General features: G+C 38.7%; 1 protein-coding gene across 1 annotated transcript in view; it reads left to right on the top strand.

The window, feature by feature from the left end:
* LOC149282207 (uncharacterized) overlaps positions 1 to 11,779 on the top strand; it is a 30,678-nt gene extending 18,899 nt beyond the window's left edge. Inside the window, exons 3-12 of the mRNA XM_089498527.1 lie at positions 1,225 to 1,354; positions 2,929 to 3,019; positions 6,307 to 6,400; positions 7,576 to 8,070; positions 8,716 to 8,813; positions 9,508 to 9,552; positions 9,873 to 9,968; positions 10,471 to 10,544; positions 10,907 to 11,007; positions 11,760 to 11,779. Coding sequence (XP_089354653.1) covers positions 1,225 to 1,354; positions 2,929 to 3,019; positions 6,307 to 6,400; positions 7,576 to 8,070; positions 8,716 to 8,813; positions 9,508 to 9,552; positions 9,873 to 9,968; positions 10,471 to 10,544; positions 10,907 to 11,007; positions 11,760 to 11,779 — 1,244 coding nt within the window. The remainder of the gene's footprint in view (positions 1 to 1,224; positions 1,355 to 2,928; positions 3,020 to 6,306; positions 6,401 to 7,575; positions 8,071 to 8,715; positions 8,814 to 9,507; positions 9,553 to 9,872; positions 9,969 to 10,470; positions 10,545 to 10,906; positions 11,008 to 11,759) is intronic.
* The last annotated feature ends 7,273 nt before the right edge of the window (positions 11,780 to 19,052 follow it).

Raw genomic sequence — 19,052 nt, 5'->3', positions numbered from 1 at the left:
TAGGCATGATGGGACTGTGCTCTCTGTGATTGCTGTTAGCAATCACACTCCTATCATGCCAAGTCAGCCAGTACATGCTGGTACAGGGTGGCTGTAAGTGATGTGCAGACCCCATACTGCTGGCAGCATCACTACACAAGGGGGGCAGCTAGCTAGGTTTCAGCATGTACTGGCTGACTTGGCATGATAGGAGTGTGATTGCTAACAGTAGTCACAGTCCCATCATGCCTAGGTTCCAGCACTTACACATCCATCCAGTAAATGCTGGAACCTAGGCATTATGGGACTGATTGCTGTTAGCAATCACACTCCTATCATGCCAAGTCAGCCAGTACATGCTGGTACAGGGTGGCTGTAAGTGCAGACCCCATACTGCTGGCATTATCACTACACAAGGGGGGCAGCTGGCCAGGTTTCAGCATGTACTGGCTGACTTGGCATGATAGGAGTGTGATTGCTAACAGCAATCACAGTCCCATCATGCCTAGGTTCCAGCACTTACACATCCATGCTAACACACACACACACACATTTATTCATATAATCATTAATTCACAGATTCATTCCCTCAATCACACACACTCATTCAAACACCCTCCCCACCCCCTTACCTGTACTGCAGCTCCCTCGATGCCGCTCACAGACTTCAGCAGGGGGCGCGGCCTCCCTCTGCCTTCTCTGCTAAAGCACAGAGGAAGTAGGAAGTCACGTGAACTCCGCTTCCTCTGTGCTGTCCAGAAGACCCTCCCACAAGTAAGTAGCAGGGCTTGAGGTGCGGCTCTGAGGTGCCGATCTTACGCGGGCCGCACCTCGAGGTCTCGCGGGCCGCATTTGGCCCGCGGGCCGCATGTTGGACGCCCCTGCCTTATTTTAAAAAAAAAAAACAAAACGTAAAAAAGATTTCGGGCGGCCCCTTGGCTTGGGCCCCCCTGCCGCCAGGGCCCGGTCGCAGTCGCGACCCCGGTAGATCCGCCACTGGGTGGTATAGTCCTACAATAGTGGGGCATGAACTGAACTGCTTCCTAGCCAAGCCCTTCTAGAGGCTGATATAACATGCTTCTTATTTTAGATATTTAAAAAAAATAGATTTATTTTACATAAAGTAGTTTTAAATTTATTTCCGAATTGTCTTGGGTTATTTTCGTAATTGTATTAAATGGCTTGAAAAATGCAATTAAAATCACAAACTGTGACCTACACAATGTAAACGTTTCTGTTGTCTAGTTGAACATCATCTAGCAACCAACATCCAGAGGAACCGTTTGGTAAAGAAAGACTTGCAAGTAGCTAAGCAGCTTCAACAAGAAGAGGACCTCCAAGCACAAGCTAGAATCAAAAATAGGCACAATGAACTGTGAGTTACAGATGCTTTTTTGTTTGCTTTGTTTTTTTCACAAAGCAAATGTTTGGATATGAGTTGGGGGTTTGTTCCACTGGTAGGATTGAGAAGGTGCAGACCATCTTTAATGGTAATCCTCACTTTTTTTTTTTTATTTTTTTTTTTAGTGGATGTTAACGATAAAAATGGCTGCTGTAGTTTACAGCTTCCATGATATGGCTTGTAACAGCAGTGGTAATTGAATTGCAATATAACAAATGTTTATTGAGGCACAGACACTTTGAAAACGGTAATAATACTGTTTTAATTAACTTGGCGACTGCAAAACAGTTGACTCCACATGAAGTGAGGGCAAAACTTCCTCAAAGTGGGGATGGTGGAATAATAACTGGTGTTTGACGGTGGAATAATAACTGGTGTCTGACAGTTATGCTTATGTGCTTCTCTCTAAAGTCATTGGGATCTCTTCTTTCAGACAATGATTTCAGAAAGATTGATCATAAGTTGTCCTTCCTCTTCTTTAGGTCATAATGTTTACTTCCATAAACACTTGGCTCTTACTGCTCACACACTCGCAGACGCAACATAGTTTGTGGGCCTAGTAGAGTTCCGCTAAAATGAGGCCCCTAATATGTACGCTGTCTGTTGGGGCACTAGTTGGTTTACCGCATGTCCCAGATTGTTGTCCTTTAATTACAATCTACTGATGATTGTTGCAGCCTTCAAACCTGCTAACAATATATATGTTAAGAAGCAGACTTGTTGGTACACTATTATTGTTGTTTATTGTTCTATATAGCGCCATCATATTCTGTAGCGCTGTACATTGGGTAGACAGGACATAGCAAGTAGTATATAACATAACAATTTGACTTACAGAAACAGGTCAGACAGGCCCTGCTCAAAAGAGCTTACAATCTAGAGAGTTGATTAAGGATCAGAGCTGCAGTTTCCGGTGCCAGTGAAAACAATAAACCTGTATATACTGGTCAATCCCTTTTGTGTTTAAAAGTATATACTGCATGTTTGTATGAAGCTTGCCAGTGTTTTATGCATTTACAGAGCATGCTGAGAGCAAGATTGTAAAGTTAGTGTGCAGTTGACTGATAGGGCCTCATAGACATACCTCATAGACATACCCGCCCTTTAGGGGTGGCCAAATGGTCAGTATTAGACAAACGACCTAAAATAAATAAATAAATAATAATAAAAAAAACTTAAACGCCCATTGCCGTTTCAATATTGTAACCAGCTCTGTAGAGCAATGGTTTTTGCAGAGAGAAACCTGTATTATGGCAGCTTGGTCTCCCCGTTTAACAGCTGCTTCCTGTCAGCAGAAACATGCACTCAATCCCTTCGCTCGTGTTGTTAATCTCTCCAATGAAAGAGTGGAATATATGTGTTTGTGAGTGTGTGGTTTTAATATCTTCAATACACTATATATTTTTTGTTTTTGTTTTGAATCTCCCAATTCTACCCGCTGTCTGTGGATCCCATATAGGAAATGGGGTCATCTAATGAACTAGTAAATGCCTCCAGTCCATGAGCCAAAATAAAGCTACTTCATACATAGCATTTTATCTCTACAGTGAACTCTTAGATGTTGAAATAGCTCAGGAGATCCAGGAGAAACTCGTGATTGAAGCAGAACTCCGGCGCCGGCAGGAGGAGAAGGATGAAGTGAGTACATAGAATAGTCTAGCAATGTGTATCTGTATGACCCACTCATGAAAGCTAATGTGAAAAACACCACACAGAGCTTTTTACATGCAGTTGGACCATGCATAACCCTATGAGACTTTGCATCCTCAGTGACTTCAATAAAGTGCTTTAAGTTCCAAATAGTTCAGCGAGAGGCTGAACGTGTTTCATGCCTTGAAAGCTTGGCGTCATTCAAGGCTCAAAACACGTTAAGCTCCCCCCCCCGATGTAAGCTCTACTATTTGGCACCTTGTTGCACATTAAAGTACTTTATTAAAGTCACCTTCTGTGTGGTGTTCTTGGGAGCATCTGATGACCTGGCGGCTTTTGGTGGATCAGTCGGGTGTTCTGTTGGTTGCGGGGTTGATCAGATTTGTGTTTGGCATGGTAGCCCACTGCCCATGGCTATAATATCTAGCTCCTTTACAAACTCTATGCAAAATTGTACCCTGGTGAGTGAAGAGTAAACAAATATCTCCCTTGAGTCCCTCAACTTGGTTTTCGGCTCTTGAAACTCTTCCCTTCTGAAGTCTGAGCTGTGCCATGGGAACATTGTTTACAGATGTATACGACATAAAAGCCATAATGGGGACCTCATAAAGCATCCTGTCTTGTGGATGCTCCTAAAGTATGTCACCAAGGGTATCTTGGTGACCATCTGTGGACTCACAAATGAAAAGTGCAAAACAAAATGAAAGCTTTTTTTCTATTGACCGAAATGATCAAATTGTAAATATTACATTTGATATCAAGTCGTTATGTGATTTAAACTATTTTCAGGGCTTTGGGTGCACAGATTTTGGAGGGTTTTGATTTGCTTCTGTACTTGTTTTCATGAGGACTTTTGGTTTGGTTAGGGATGTGGGTGTTTGGAATTGGTAATGTCATGTATTTTGCTTTACTTTATGTCCAAAGCCTTGCTCCACTTTTCTATTGATTGTGGCGAAGCATATCTTGCGTAAGATCTCATGGGACAATATGTACCATGTGCCATCCATTTTCTGTCTTGCACAGCCCCCCATTTTGTTACTGGTTATTTACACTAAAACACCCCTAGTCCCTGGGAGCATCTGTACTGTACGGTACATGGACACCATGAACATAAGGTGTAGAATGGGCCCATCTTGTTTTTCCAGACACTCCATCATAGGCATCCTATACACAGTGTTACACCTCTGCCTAGTCCTTGCTTGTTAATTTATACGAATAGTAATACAGTCTGTATACAGGTGGAAATGTGTTTTTGGACACCGTACTACTTGGACAGCCTTGGAGATGAGAACTGCCAGTAAAACTGAAAACCTAAATCTCTCCTGATAAATTAATTGTGCAGGTGGAAACATCCACACTCGGCTATTCTGGAAGTCCCAATTCGATTTTTGTAACTGGCAACCATTAAATTGAAGCATTGCCCTATTTGGCATCCCGCAGTCCTGTTATATTACAGCTCGATCATATTTCACTGTAATACATCTTTGAACTAATAAGACCTATGATAAAATCCCTGCTCTGAGCTTGTCCAGGAGCTGGAGAATCTCTTATCTGACCCAATTTGAAACTATGTACTCGGCAATATAAAGTAATAGGTTGTCACCATTTCCCCGAATAGCTGTTCCAACAGTCTCTTGTGCTGCTTACAATAAAAATCAATTTCCAAGAAGAAATAGGAAATACCCTTTGTGCGATTATGGGTTTTGTCGTGTTACATGTAGGGCAGACCTGGGCAAAGCACGGCCCGCGGGCCACATCCGGCCCGCTGAATAGCTCGGACCGGGCCGCAAAGAGTGTCCTGGTGACTCACCAATGAGTCCGGTGTCCCCCCCCCCGCCCCGGTCACTTACCTTAAACTCCTGTGTTGGAAGCGTTTGTCTCGGGTGCCGGCGCTTTACGCTGGGTGCCGGCATATGACGTCAGACGCCGGCGATCAGCAGTGAAGCGCCGGCACCCGAGACAAACGCCTCACGCTTCCAACACAGGAGTTTAAGGTAAGTGACCGGGGCGGGGGGGGAGATCCTGAGAAGGGGGGGGTTAGGGAGTTAGAGGGGAGATACTGAGAAGGGGGGGTTAGGGAGTTAGAGGGGAGATACTGAGAAGGGGGGTTAGGGAGGGAGGTCTTACTGTGTGTGTGTCTTACTGTGTGTGTGTGTATCTTACTGTGTCTGTGTGTGTCTTACTGTGTCTGTGTGTGTCTTACTGTGTCTGTGTGTGTCTCACTGTGTCTGTGTGTGTCTCACTGTGTCTGTGTGTGTCTCACTGTGTCTGTGTGTGTCTCACTGTGTCTGTGTGTGTCTTACTGTGTCTGTGTGTGTCTCACTGTGTCTGTGTGTGTCTTACTGTGTCTGTGTGTGTCTTACTGTGTCTGTGTGTGTCTCACTGTGTCTGTGTGTGTCTTACTGTGTCTGTGTGTGTCTCACTGTGTCTGTGTGTGTCTTACTGTGTCTGTGTGTGTCTCACTGTGTCTGTGTGTGTCTCACTGTGTCTGTGTGTGTCTTACTGTGTCTGTGTGTGTCTCACTGTGTCTGTGTGTGTCTCACTGTGTCTGTGTGTGTCTCACTGTGTCTGTGTGTGTCTCACTGTGTCTGTGTGTGTCTTACTGTGTCTGTGTGTGTCTTACTGCGTGTGTCTTACTGTGTTCATAGCTTATTCAGTTATTGTAATAAATATTTTAGCCCATTTTTTAGCTCAAAATATTTTTTCCTTTTTTTTCTCCTCTAAAATCTAGGTGCGTCTTATCAGCAGGTGCGTCTTATAGAGCGAAAAATACGGTATGCACTCCGAAGCCTTGTTCATTTTGTTCACTTCTGTGCTGTGCTAATAGTTATTCAGGCCTTACTTATTCAAGCACCTCTACCAATGACGTAGGCTTGAATAACTTTATTAAACAGCACATAAGTTAACAAAATGGACAAGGCTTCGGAGTTTGTAGTTTGTAGAGGTCTGGCCCTCTAAAACCATTCCAATTTCTCATGTGGCCCCATGGGAAAATTAATTGCCCACCCCTGATATAGGGTGATTGCAGTAACATTAATTATTGTGGGTGATACTGTTAAGGTGTGTTCAGTCAACCGATATTGACAGTAAATTTCACATGGTTAGGCGTTTATAAATGTGTGAAATCTATGTAATATGGTGGCAATTAAACAATTGGTATATTTTTTTTCTCAAAAACCTTTTGACCTTCTAGTTTTTGTTGTTTGTCAAAACTTCCTTGGATGCACATTAACCAAAGTAGTAATGATTATATGTCTCATTTATTTATTTTGTAGGATATTGCCCGACTACTGCAAGAGAAAGAAGAAAAGAGGAGAAAAAATTACCCATCATCGCCTACACAACAAGAACCTTATCTAGACCACGGAGGTAAGTTGACATATTCAAGTGGCATAAATTTTAATACTTTAGTAAATGGGTACTATAATAATCTTATGTAAAGCTATTCAATTTTGTTCCAGAAAGGTGCAGCTCTTTATAGAGTAAACTGATGACGTTTCCAAAGTATCATACTATATTTTGTGCGTTTCTTGCTTAAAACCAATTACTTAAGCGCTACTCTGTTGCTTAACTGTATAAAACTCTAGAATGATTCTGCACATCTGGTGGAGAATGGAGTTGTGGAAATAAATATATATATATATATATATATATATATATATATATATATATATATATATATATATATATATATATATATATATATATATATATATATATTGGCCTTGGATTGCAAAACTGGTACTTGTGAAGTAGTTCTACTCTGATTTAACACTTCCATAACCAAAAAAACCTCATTCAAAATTGCGTAAGAGGTGTGATATGTTGCTGCTTTAAAAAAAAAAAAAAGGCAGGACTGTGATAGGCTTCTATATAGCTGCTTGGTTCAGGATACCATAAAGAATATTTTATGACACAAACACTTTAGCTAAAGTTGAGCTTAAGATTTCTGTTCATGTGAAGGAGTGGAATGCTTTTATTCTTCTACTAGTGTTGGTTTCTAACTTGTTTGAAATGCAGCCAAGATTGTCTTTATTGCTGGATAATGAAAACCTTGGGTAAAATACCGTATAATTCGGAGCAGATTGCTTCTGTGTGCCTTAGTTAGCCTTGAATAGGAAATAACCATGCACACTCCCTCCTAGTATATGGGGACTAGTCTTTATCTTAAACTGTTGTCTCCTACTTAAGAATGTTCGGAGCTGACATTGTGGAAAAGTTTGTTGTATAAAGCAGTAAAGAGAATACCTGCACAGAAAAAGTGATCTTGTTTAAGGATGGTATCCTTGCCACATGCAACATCTACTTGTATCAACTTTGACTAAACATTCAATTTTTTTCTTGAGTTAATATGGAAATATTGTTTTTATTACATGCAGAAATTCAAAGTATTAGTAAAATAATGAATCCTTTCTTCATTCTGGTGTATTAAGAGGCAATAAACCTCAACAATCCCAGTAGATGTTTTATAAGCAAATAGATCATACTAATGCTTTGTGCAGAGTCTTATAATTCCATGTTTGTGGTGTTCCTTTGTTACTCAGGCCACCGTAGGGGTAGGCATAAGGAAAATGAATATGATAGACACCATAGGCACGAGAGACCTGACAAACCAAGGAAGGAAAGAAACGAACCAAGGTCTGAGTATTTTGAATCTGACACAAATATTGGAATCCGTGGCCACTCTGCAGAATCGCGGCCTTTTTGCAAATACGATGATGACACTGGCCATCACAGGCATGAAAACCATCCACATAGGTCATCTAATAAAAAAGACAGACCAGGAAGGCCGCCGCCACCCAGATCAAATAGGCATGAGGACCTGGGTAATGACAGGACAAATGGAGAACATTTCAATGAGCACTTATCAAGAAGGGGCAGGTCTCAAAGCCATGAATTTCCAGGCACACACAGTTCTGGGAAAGGGAGGCATCATGAACGTTTTGATGCCAGCGACCCCAAATGTGGTGACTGTGAAAGTGAAAGACACAGGAGGAGAACACCTTCTCCAAAACGTGAGAGACAACATGGAGATACAGGTAACACATAGTGGTGGCAGTGGTTCTTCTAAAGTGATTCTGATCAAAATCTCCCTCAAATCATTTTTCCTTTTTTTTTTTCATCATGCTTTTTTTGTTTTGTTGTTGTTGCTTGTGCTGACTTTCCATTGAAATCTTTGTTGGTAAACGGAATTGTAGGTGTGTGGGTTTATGGTTCTGTTGTCTTTTTGCTTATGTGTCATATACTGAACACGTGTACTTCTGTCCCCTGCTGCAATTGTGTCAGAGACATGTCTAGCCTGTATGCATCTTCAATACCAAGAACCTACACTGCGATTGGTATCACACAGAGGTTCCAGACCTCTTAACGAAGGTCCTATTGATATTTAAGGGACTTCCTAGCATGGCTTCTAGCTGTTGCTTAACCTTTAAATGCAATCTGAGATCATTCCACCTGTGGAATATACTGCTCTTTACCTGCAGATCTGTGAATTTTTTTTAATTTGTGTTATTTTTACAAAATTTGGATATATTGAGAAATCTCAGCTGTTTTGAAGCAAAAATGTTAAGGCTTTGCCTTTGACACAATATGGTATCGAGTGATATTCTGTTCTGATTTTTTTATTTCTTTTTTAACAATATACTCCCAAGGCGTTACTAAAATAGTATCTTTTTGACACACAGGTTGTCGGCCAAAAGGAACACGTGACACGCATCGCGCAAAAAGTAGGGAAGAATATGATGCTGAAATCGCCAGGAAACTCCAAGAAAGGGAACTTAAGGTGAAGTTACCAAATATTGTCTATATATTAGAACACTATAGGGTTTATTCACAAAATGGTGAGTTGTGTTAAGATGAAACATTTCATCTCCCCAACTTTTTTATGTTATAAAGGGCCAACCCTGTTAAGCGTTCTTTGCTGCAAAGTTGTCTTGACTATGCATAATGCACAGTTAAATAAATATATCTTACCTTCTTTCAGAAGACTCTTGCTGAGGGTTACCCTTCATAACGCATACTTTAAACTCAATGACTGATCTCGGTAGAAATCACACCTACTTCTGTTTAAGATATAATATGAACCGGAGAATGAAACTCCTGCTGCCTGGGTAGAAAAAGTAAAATTGTTAGAACTGGGTCAGTTTCAGTATGCTGTATACCTTGTGATAGTGAAAGAAAGTGGTATAATACATAATTAGTAATACTAACTAGGCTAAACGGTAAAAAAAAATAAAAAATCAACTTGACATAGCGGGAGCTTCAAGTTTTCCCTATATACATGTGTAAATGATTGAGCTATATGGAGTAAAATACTACATATATACATGCATACATATAACTAGCACATTCCACTCAAAATCGCATTTAATATGTAAATATTTTCATTGAATATATTTCTGTAACCAAACTTGGACCACAGTACTAGAAGACAGTTATTGAAGGCAGTGTTTTACATTTATTTTTTTGAATTGTAGGTGAACGTGGAGGATGTACGAGCAGCGCAGTTGGCTCAGGATGAGGTCAGTTAAGAGCTATATTTGAAATTTTAAGCGTATCAGTTAATAATTTCTTACTGCTAAGAACTTTTAACAGTGTGAAATATCTTTGCAATGAACAAAGTTTAAGTAGAAAAATAAGTGTTGTAAGCATTACATGCATAGAGGGAGCTCTAGTGCACAATAAAAAAAAAAAATAATCGACTACACAATCCATGGCCTTCAGTGACAAAATGTATCCTGCTTTTGAGAACGTAGAGAATGTATCATTCTTTCAGTACATTGTTTCTGAATCGGATTAGCGCTTGTGTAAGTACTGTGTATTTATTTTTACACTTTTTCAGGAAATTGCTCGTTGGTTAATGGAAAAAGAGGAAAGAGCTTACAAGAAATCCAAATCACGAGAAAAGACGGACAAAAGGAGGTCCGAGGAATGGGAGGTGGGTGTGATCTGTGTTAAAATATTCACCATATAGGACGGCTCCTCAAATAGAAATCATACACATCACACCCAGTTCTTATTTCTCTCTGATTGTACCTTGCTGAAAAAAGTGATACTATCCTAAAAATAACCACTGACCAGTCTGAATCCTGTGAGCTTCTCCTGAAAGTAGGCCCTGCTCAATGTATAATTAATGTTGGTAAATACGAGTCATATCACTGATTTTAACTAATCATCATGCAGGGCCCATCTAGCTCTACTCACTGGGGTTGTGTATAGTGGATCAGGGGGATAAAATGTTCAACTTTCCTGCAATCTCGTGGTTTAGTAAAAACACTTCAGGGTATACAGCATGGAGCCCCCCCCCATGCAGTGAAACCATTGGAGGTGGGATTCAGGTATTTTGGTGAAATTTGGTGGTTGCCAAGTCTACATAGTTATGCTATCTCTTGATTTATCTTTAAAAAATGCTACAAAAAATCCTTTATTTTTAGCAACAGGCACATGAGCATGTCCGTCCAAGGTCAAGGGAAGGTCAAGAACAGCACCGGTCTAAAAGTGATAAACCATACAGGTAAAAATAAGATTTCAGCTTAATTAGTAATCTGAAGAATGGATATTTCTTTTATAAATGGGTGTTTATGAAGTGACATTTATACACAATAAAATATTAATATGCAGTACATCTAGATTTTGGAAGGTACATTTTTTAACTGGTGCCAGAATCCTTAAATTAACAGGATATGTGCAGAGCGCTACCTTCTAGGGATGCTGGAGCAGGATATGCACTACCACTTATGTTAAACCTATTGGGCATTCCTAATCTGTCCATGTGCACACAATATGAGAGAGAAGCAGAAAAAAGTACAATGTGAATTGTCCTCGCCATCTTAAATTGTTTGTCTGTTGGGTTTTCTTTTTTTTCTGTTTGGTCAGACCTCTTCCTCCAGCTCCAGATGAAGATCGTGAAGATTATACAAACCGAAGCCAACACAACTCGCCTCGACCCAATTCTAAATCACAATCTTCCCACAAAGGTATGTTTATATGAACATGAGTGTATTAAACCACTGTTTTCTTGCATTCAGCCACTTTGGGCAACACCCTCCAAATAAGCTCTGATACAAGCAACTGCCTTATGAGAGAGTAGAAGTCTCATCATGTGTTGGAGTCTGTCCATGTGCAGTCAGGGTCACATGATCTTACATTTAATACTCCTGTTTTAGAAGGCCTCGTGGGATGTCAGAGAATGTTTTAAAGAAATGGCACCTCAAAGCTAGTCAAAGTTTGGCTTTATCCTGCTATTCTCCCTCCATCAAATATACTTTATGTCAAAAGACCTATTTTGATCTATATATACAACTTAGAGGGGAGTTCAACCTCTAGGATCATGTGTAGTTAGATTTTTAGCCTTTTTGAAACAGTCCCGTAACATAGATCCTGATGTTCCCAAATGTATTGTCTCCTACCACCACAACGATAAAAAAAGTCTACAGATGTTTTGAGGCATAGCAAAGGCTTGTGTGTGGCAAACAGAACAGGCATACAAAACACTTGTGGCCCATGCCCCTAGAATTAAAGGGGCAGTTCATCAATGGCACTAACGGCATTTTATCTTCTTCCTGTGGTCACAGTCAGTTGTATTGCGTAAACTCATAACTTTATACTGCTCTCATTACATTACAACATAGTTGTCCAGACTGTAGCATACTCCGTTCTGATTTTGCACTCTTTTTCTGCAAGGAAAACAAAATCTAATTTTATGTGCCTTTTTCTTTTCTTATTATAGGTTCCTATTACAGACCATGAAGCTCTGCACCACACTGGCAGTGATGCTTACAAGATTCTAGCAAATTTCCAAAATACTCTGTGCTCCATTTGTCCTGAGTTTAAATATCACGGACTGACCTTTTACTCTCGTCCTGTCAGTTCTTGTATGCAGAAGTATCCTGCACATATGACAAACACTGCACAGCATGTTGTGGATTTTGTGCAGCTGACCATGTTAATGTTGCACAAGAATAATTATGCTGAGAGCCAATTTAAAAACCTAAAACTACCAGAAAGTCATAGAAACTCAGCTGTGAAAATAATGTTATGGTTTGAAGTGTTTGGCTTTAGGGTCATCGCTGATGCATGTGATTAAGAAGGTTTTGTAAAATAATATTCTACTGCACTGTGAAATGTGTGCGCCATAAACCGAATATTCAAACTTGAAGCATTTGTGAGTCAACTAAGTCAAGGATAAAGGACTTACAGCAGAATTACGGTTCTACCATTGTTTTTGAGCAGAACACTGGCAACTCTTGTTGCAATAACCACAGAAATCAGTCAACTGAAACCAACGGTGCCAAACTGTCATTTTACCCCAACCCTAGAGTTTCCTACGTGATGTTCTAAAACAATGAGACCTATATGGATGAGTAATTTCCATTTGAGTTGATACCTGCTTGGAAAGGACTAACCTCAGCTTAACTTGGTTTATTTTTATCCATCATACTATATATATAATATATATATATATATATAAATTCCACTTACATTTCCTCAGGAAGCAGCAGCATATATCAAATGTCCAATGCTGTGTTGTGTTTGTCATTGCAGTTGACACTTGATGTGTACGTCTAACATTACCAGTAAACATCACAACGTGTGTACAGGTAGATAAATAAGTGCCATTGTTTTTAATGTTTGTTTTATGCACTTGTGCTTATGTTTTTATTTTTGTTCTCTGATTAAGCGAAAGGTGCAGGCTACCATTTTTAAATACGTTTGCTTCATAGTTTATTTCTACTCTTCATATTACTCAAAAAGTGAGTTATTATTTTACTGTTTTTGGATGCTAGACTGGTGACCATGAAAGGTCATGATTATTTTTTTTACATTTTTTTTTAAATGTGGCAGCATTTCCCTCTACAAAGTAAAATTGGCTCTCACGTCCTGCAGACTATTACTCCTATCACATGGGAGTCGTAGTAATCTGGATGAGGAGTTTTCTTGAGGGACTGTTGTATATGTGGAGCAATCCGTTTGCTAAGGTTTTCACAGAAACCTTTTTACAGGTCCTAGATAAAATGGTATAGTGTATTGCAAAGCACACAAATATTCCTAGCATTTCTTGTGACTGCAAATTTATTATGGTTGCAACTTTTGCTGGGGGTAAAATGTCATCTATACCCGTCGCTGGTTTATTGCTGTTAAAAGGTCAAGCCTCAGTGGATTTGCTGGCCCATTTTCACCCATGTTACACCCTAGGTACATGCAGTGAATTTAAATGTGAGCTACCAATCTCACTGGTTTTAAAATGGGTTTAAAGGCGCTATTTTGCATAGATTACATTAACTTTGCTTTCCTAGTATGTTAAGCGCATAAACTTAACATTTAATGGTTTCCTGTGGAGGTTTATTCACGTAAAAACAGCACATAAATATGTAGAAATACTTTTTATATGTTTCTATCGTAATGACCTATCAGTGCCTGCTTTTGTGTCACATTACAAGTCTTTCGCCCAAAAGTTATACATTTTACATGATGTTTAAAATTTCTAAGAAGGTTTTGGGCATTCAGCATTGCCTGGAATTGTGTTTCTAATGCTGCATTTAGTTACAAAAGTGTTAAAAGTTAGAGTAGGGGTTATATTGGAATATATGAAAATTAACGTGAATGTTTGGTTTTTTTTTTTTAAGAAAAATAAAACAAAAACATAATGGGTTGTGATTCAGGGCATTTGGTATGGCCACTTTTTATTTTTATTAAGAATAATAATTTTGAAAGAAATCATTTTGTACTTTGTGCTAATTTGATGTTAGTTGTGAGGTTGCTTACATTTTTTAAGCAGAAAACAATTTTTATTTTTCGCTCTCAGTTTTCAAGATCTTAAAACTGCATATAAACGGACTCCTAGAAACGGTTATACTTTGCCATTTTTATTTTTTCCTTTATGGCATATTCATGTTTATGCATTAGCATTCAAGAGCATCTATATTTTGAATGAGAGTTTATTTAAAAATCCAGTAAACATTGTTTTTAATGCTTAATGAAATGATGAAAAGGGTTTGTACAATTGCTATCAAGTTTTCAAGCAAGAACAAAATAAGTTTTGCTTAGCCACTGCTGATCACTTCCCACCATTTTGGTTTCTCTCACCGTGATGGTGCAGAAAGAAGCCATATGGATTCACACTCTCGGCATTGTGATGCTTTTATATAACTAAGGTTTACCTAATAGTTTTACTGGCTCTTTAAGGTAATGATTGAAGAATTGATCTGCAAGGATTATAATTTTTATTACAAGAAAGCTTTGCTTGTAAAGACTGAATGAATGACAGAACAATAGTTCTTGGGGTAAATCCATCAAGCCACTTAGAGCAAGAAGCAATTAAATAGACAAGAAAAGTGGATTGTGCTTTCCATGATATAATGCTTAAGGATAAATTTAACATTTTGTATTCTCATTGAAAAAAAACGTGTGAAACTATTCACTAGAGGAAAAGACAGAAAAACAAGGCAATTAACTTAAGAATCCCCCACAGAGTTATTGTCATCTACTGCAGTGCTCAGTACGACAGGGATTTATTTCTTCCTATAACTTATTTCTTTCTATAACTTCTAAAACTTTCCACAAATCAAATGTGATGTGTTATAAAAACCCACATATTGAAAGCACGTTCTGTGTGATAACATAACTGCATACTTTTGTATTTAAACAGTTATTTGGGATGGAGCATGAAAATGGAATGGGAATAGTATATTTTATCCTTTTTGCCAGGTGTAGGTCAGACAAACTATTGGCGTGAATTAGGATAGCTTGCATTCTGCTGGTAGCCTCATCAAATTCTTCAATAATGTTTAATGTCTTATAACTTATGATATTAGTTTGCTTCTATAAAGGACTGAATACATTTTCTTAAGGTTTAGATTTGGGGATTTGTCCTTTATATTCTGATTTTACAAAGGGTTCATCCAGTATCTCCAGCTGGGACCTTTCCTAGCAGGAAACTGAGGAACCAAAGGCCACGTATTATGATGGCATCAGGTGCCATATCAGATGCTTTCAGGTATGATACCTGGCTTCTCAGATAGTAAGGATCACAGGTACATAAGTGATAATGCATTTTATATAATAATAATACAATGTCATATACCTATCACTCAGTGTACAACATTAAATTTAATTTGAATATACCTAGAGGGCCATATAGGTTTTCTCTTTTAATTTGAATATCATATTTTGAATAGCTCACTTCAGCAATAACTAGAAAATGGCATGTCCTTTCCAGCACTACAAATATTCAGGATTTTGGAATGTTTTTATGTTTGTGTTTTATCTGATTCAGCATTTGAATGTAGCATTTTATATGCAACTGAACATTGATGTTATTGCAAATACTGTGATGTGACTGATTTTTAACCATTAACACAAGTATGGTTTTTGTGAATCTGCCTGGAATTCACCTTGCAGATGAAACAGACATTTGAACTGGATGAAGTGAAAAGCTATTTACCCTAAATATGAACAGAATTTTGTGATAAATTGCACTGTTGCTAAATTCAGGTAGCTAAGAAAAATGCATAAGAGTTCCTTTGAATATGAATTGCACACTTTTGTAATTCATCTATGCAATTACTTTTTTTCCTTTAATTACCGATCATGCCGTGTGTGACAGATTTAATGTGTCAAAATATTTTTTAACCAAAGCATCGTGGTTTGAATGTATCCACTTATTTATCTTGAGCTCATGAATGTTAATTGAATGTTCTCTGTTCCATGTCCTGTTCAATAAATTGCTATATAAAATGATAAATACATACCTCGCAACAGTCTTCATTTTTGGGAAATGTCCCAGGTAGCCGCAGTGTGGAGCATGGGCCAATTCAAGGGAGATCCTCTTATCTCCTTTGACTCCTTTTGGAGGCGCTGCTGCACTACAAACCTCCACTGCAGCTTCTACTTTACCTGCTTGCGATGCTAGTGTCACCAGGTGGTTATTCTTGTAAATCCCACTTCCTGGGCCAATTCTGTCCATTTATGGTGCCAGCCTCTCCTCGCCTGTCACACACACCAGCATGTGTCCTGATTAAGACACCTGAAGCGTTGGGGTAGTATGACAGGAAGTGTAATGCCTCCCTTGCTACAGGGAAGGGAATTCATATTGCCAACAAGCAAATATATAAATGACACAACAATAAAACTGGAAGTAGGGCAAATGCCCCTTTTGCCCCATTGTTAATATGCCCTTGTGGAGTGGTTATCTTTATCCCCTATAACGCATGTTATATAGTTGAAAACACAAAATGCAGTGCTGTATACAGTAATGCATTTTAGCATTGATTTTAATGTGGCTTTCTTTCATTTTGTTCCAGTAAACTTACTTTATCTGCGGACCGGGCCTGGAGGCTGCCATTAAACCAATTACAACATACTCCATACCATGTTGATCCCAAGCCCTCCCTCCACTCCATTGTTTTCCTTATAATAAAACTATACACGAGAAGAGAAACATTCCAGTTACAGCTATAGTGTGAAATCAATCCTAATCCCCTGACACAACTCGACTCACTCCCTCTACCACCCCAAAAAACCCCCATTGAAACTCATGGCAGTCCAACTGGAGGATATTGTATCATTCTGTCCGTAGCTCATCCTCATTCACATCATCCCACAAGGGACTCTACCCTTAAGCGGTTGTGTGCTAAACCAAGATGTGGCCTGAAAAGTTTTTATAATTCGGGTTTTGAGTGTATCATCCAATGTACTAATAAAGCATTATCATTTTTTTAAAAACTTTGGTATCTCATTCTTTATTTACAAAGGCATCCAAACAGTCCATTCTAAGTAGATTTAACAGTTTGTTGTAGAACAGGGCGATGGGCAGGGCCTCCGGATATATCCATTGATGCAGGATAGATTTCCTAGCTAATTCCAGCATTATGCGTATTACGGCCACATAACGTATTCCCTCAGTGAGCACAAAGCCATGAATGGCTGCCTCCGGTGTAGTATGGAAGTTGGAAATGTGTAACTGTCTCAGGAAAGACTGAAAACATGCCCAGAACAGTTGAATTAGAGGGCAGGTCCAAAAATTATGGAACAAATCCGCACCTACAAATTTACATTATTCTAGGGATTATTCCAATTAAAAACTGTATGTGGGGAAAGATAGGCTTTGGTGTGCAATCCATAACTGCATTTCAAAATAGGAGATGGCAGGCAGACTGTTCATGACAACGTCAATAATTTGTGCTTATCCAATGACATCCATTCCTCCATAGATTTTCATTATTCAGAGAATTCCTCTGGCTGATTAAGGGCAATTCTATTATTTACAAGTAAGTATGACAAGGAATCAGGGTCTTTGTCTAGTAGATTGGGCCACAAGCTACACATATGCATGACTAACATGCATTTTTATGTAGAAATTTTATTTAATACAATGAACACTTTTCTTAAACTCATTTTTGTGTTGGTAGTAATAAAAAATAAAAATAAAAAAAAGGCAAAGATCCTCTAATTTACTTCATAATTCATCCCCAGGTGCATGGGCAGAAATATCACAATGTCTAGACTCGTTACCAACTTGAAAGCAGTGCAATGTTTAATAGAGTCAGATTTGCCATAGATTCCTTGAAATTGTGCTTATTAAAGCACAACATTCTTCCTAAAAAAATTCTAAAAGCACATGAGTGCTGCTATACTATTTATGTGTACCAACACTCATATCGTTGCGTAAAACTTTTGGGACGCATCTAGTTCCTGAAAGTACACTATATGGACACTATAATTCATACAGGTGCTTGTGATTCATTCTTCAGGCTGCAGGCTATGCCATATTGTACGAGTTGCCCTGAGACTCTGTTGTGTCTCGTATAGTCTAAACAGTAAGTTTATCATGCAATTAAAGTCTGCTGATGAAGCATTTCTATGCACTAGAGTAGAATACATTATGCTCGAGATCTACTAAACAAATGTGATGTAATGTGTAAGTGAATTATGGTATGGTCATGGATTTGTAGTACTCTCTCATCCTGCAAGTTAGAGTTGGTTATTGAATGAAAGTAATGCCCTGCCGTTCAAATTCGATTTAAACTATTGGCAGAGAACGACAATTGTAGTTTCAAAGGGAATATGGCTAGCTTCCCCTTCAAACATATGTGATTATTATAGTATTTGTATATACAACTAAGAAGAATCTATATATTTTCAGTTCAAACCATAAATTTGATGGCACGTGACTTCAGTCAATGCATCGTTGATCTAGTGCAGGGGTGTCCAAGTTTTTTCTGCAGTGGGCCACTTCATCAGAATTTTATACGTTTGAGGGCCGCACTCATTTTTCACTGAGAGAAAATATGGCCTTTAATAAAATATGCAGATTAAAATAAAGTAAATTACACAAAACCTTTACTTTTCCTCTCACTGATTTCTGGGCCTACAAATTCAGGATTCTGGATAAGTAAAAATAAAATAGTTCTATTTATTTTAGGGATGCACTAAAATGAAAATTCTGGACCAAAACCGAAAATTCAGGGTTCACTTAGCCAAAACTGAAAGTGACCCCCCCCCACACACTTTTAATAAAAGTAAGTTACACACCAAAATTGTACAAAAAAATTATATATTATGATTGTTAACAGCAATCTCAGGCATACCCAGATGCCAGCATGTACTGGTTGGCTGGGCATTGTATTTTTTGTACAATTTTAGTGTTTAACCACACTTTTATTAAAAGTAACACACCACAATTGGACAAAAAAAATCAACAATATGACTTGACATGATAGGAGTGTGATTGCTAACAGCAAACACACTCTTTTTATACCCAGGCAACCAGTGAATGCTGGAACCTAGGCATGATGGGACTGTGATTGCTGTTAGCAGATTGCTGTTAGCTGTTAGCAATCACACTCCTATCATCCCAAGTCAGCCAATACATGCTGGTACAGGGTGGCTGTAAGTGCAGACCCCATACTGCTGGCAGCATCAATACACAAGGGGGGCAGCTAGCCAGGTTTCAGCATGTACTGGCTGACTTGGCATGATAGGAGTGTGATTGCTAACAGCAAACACACTCTTTTTATACCCA

The sequence above is a fragment of the Sceloporus occidentalis genome, unplaced genomic scaffold (genome assembly GCF_023333645.1).
Source record: "Sceloporus occidentalis isolate IW3139 unplaced genomic scaffold, rSceOcc1.0.p SCAF_121, whole genome shotgun sequence".
In the NCBI taxonomy this organism is placed as follows: Eukaryota; Metazoa; Chordata; class Lepidosauria; order Squamata; family Phrynosomatidae; genus Sceloporus; species Sceloporus occidentalis.
This window is presented reverse-complemented; position numbering and strand designations above follow the sequence as displayed.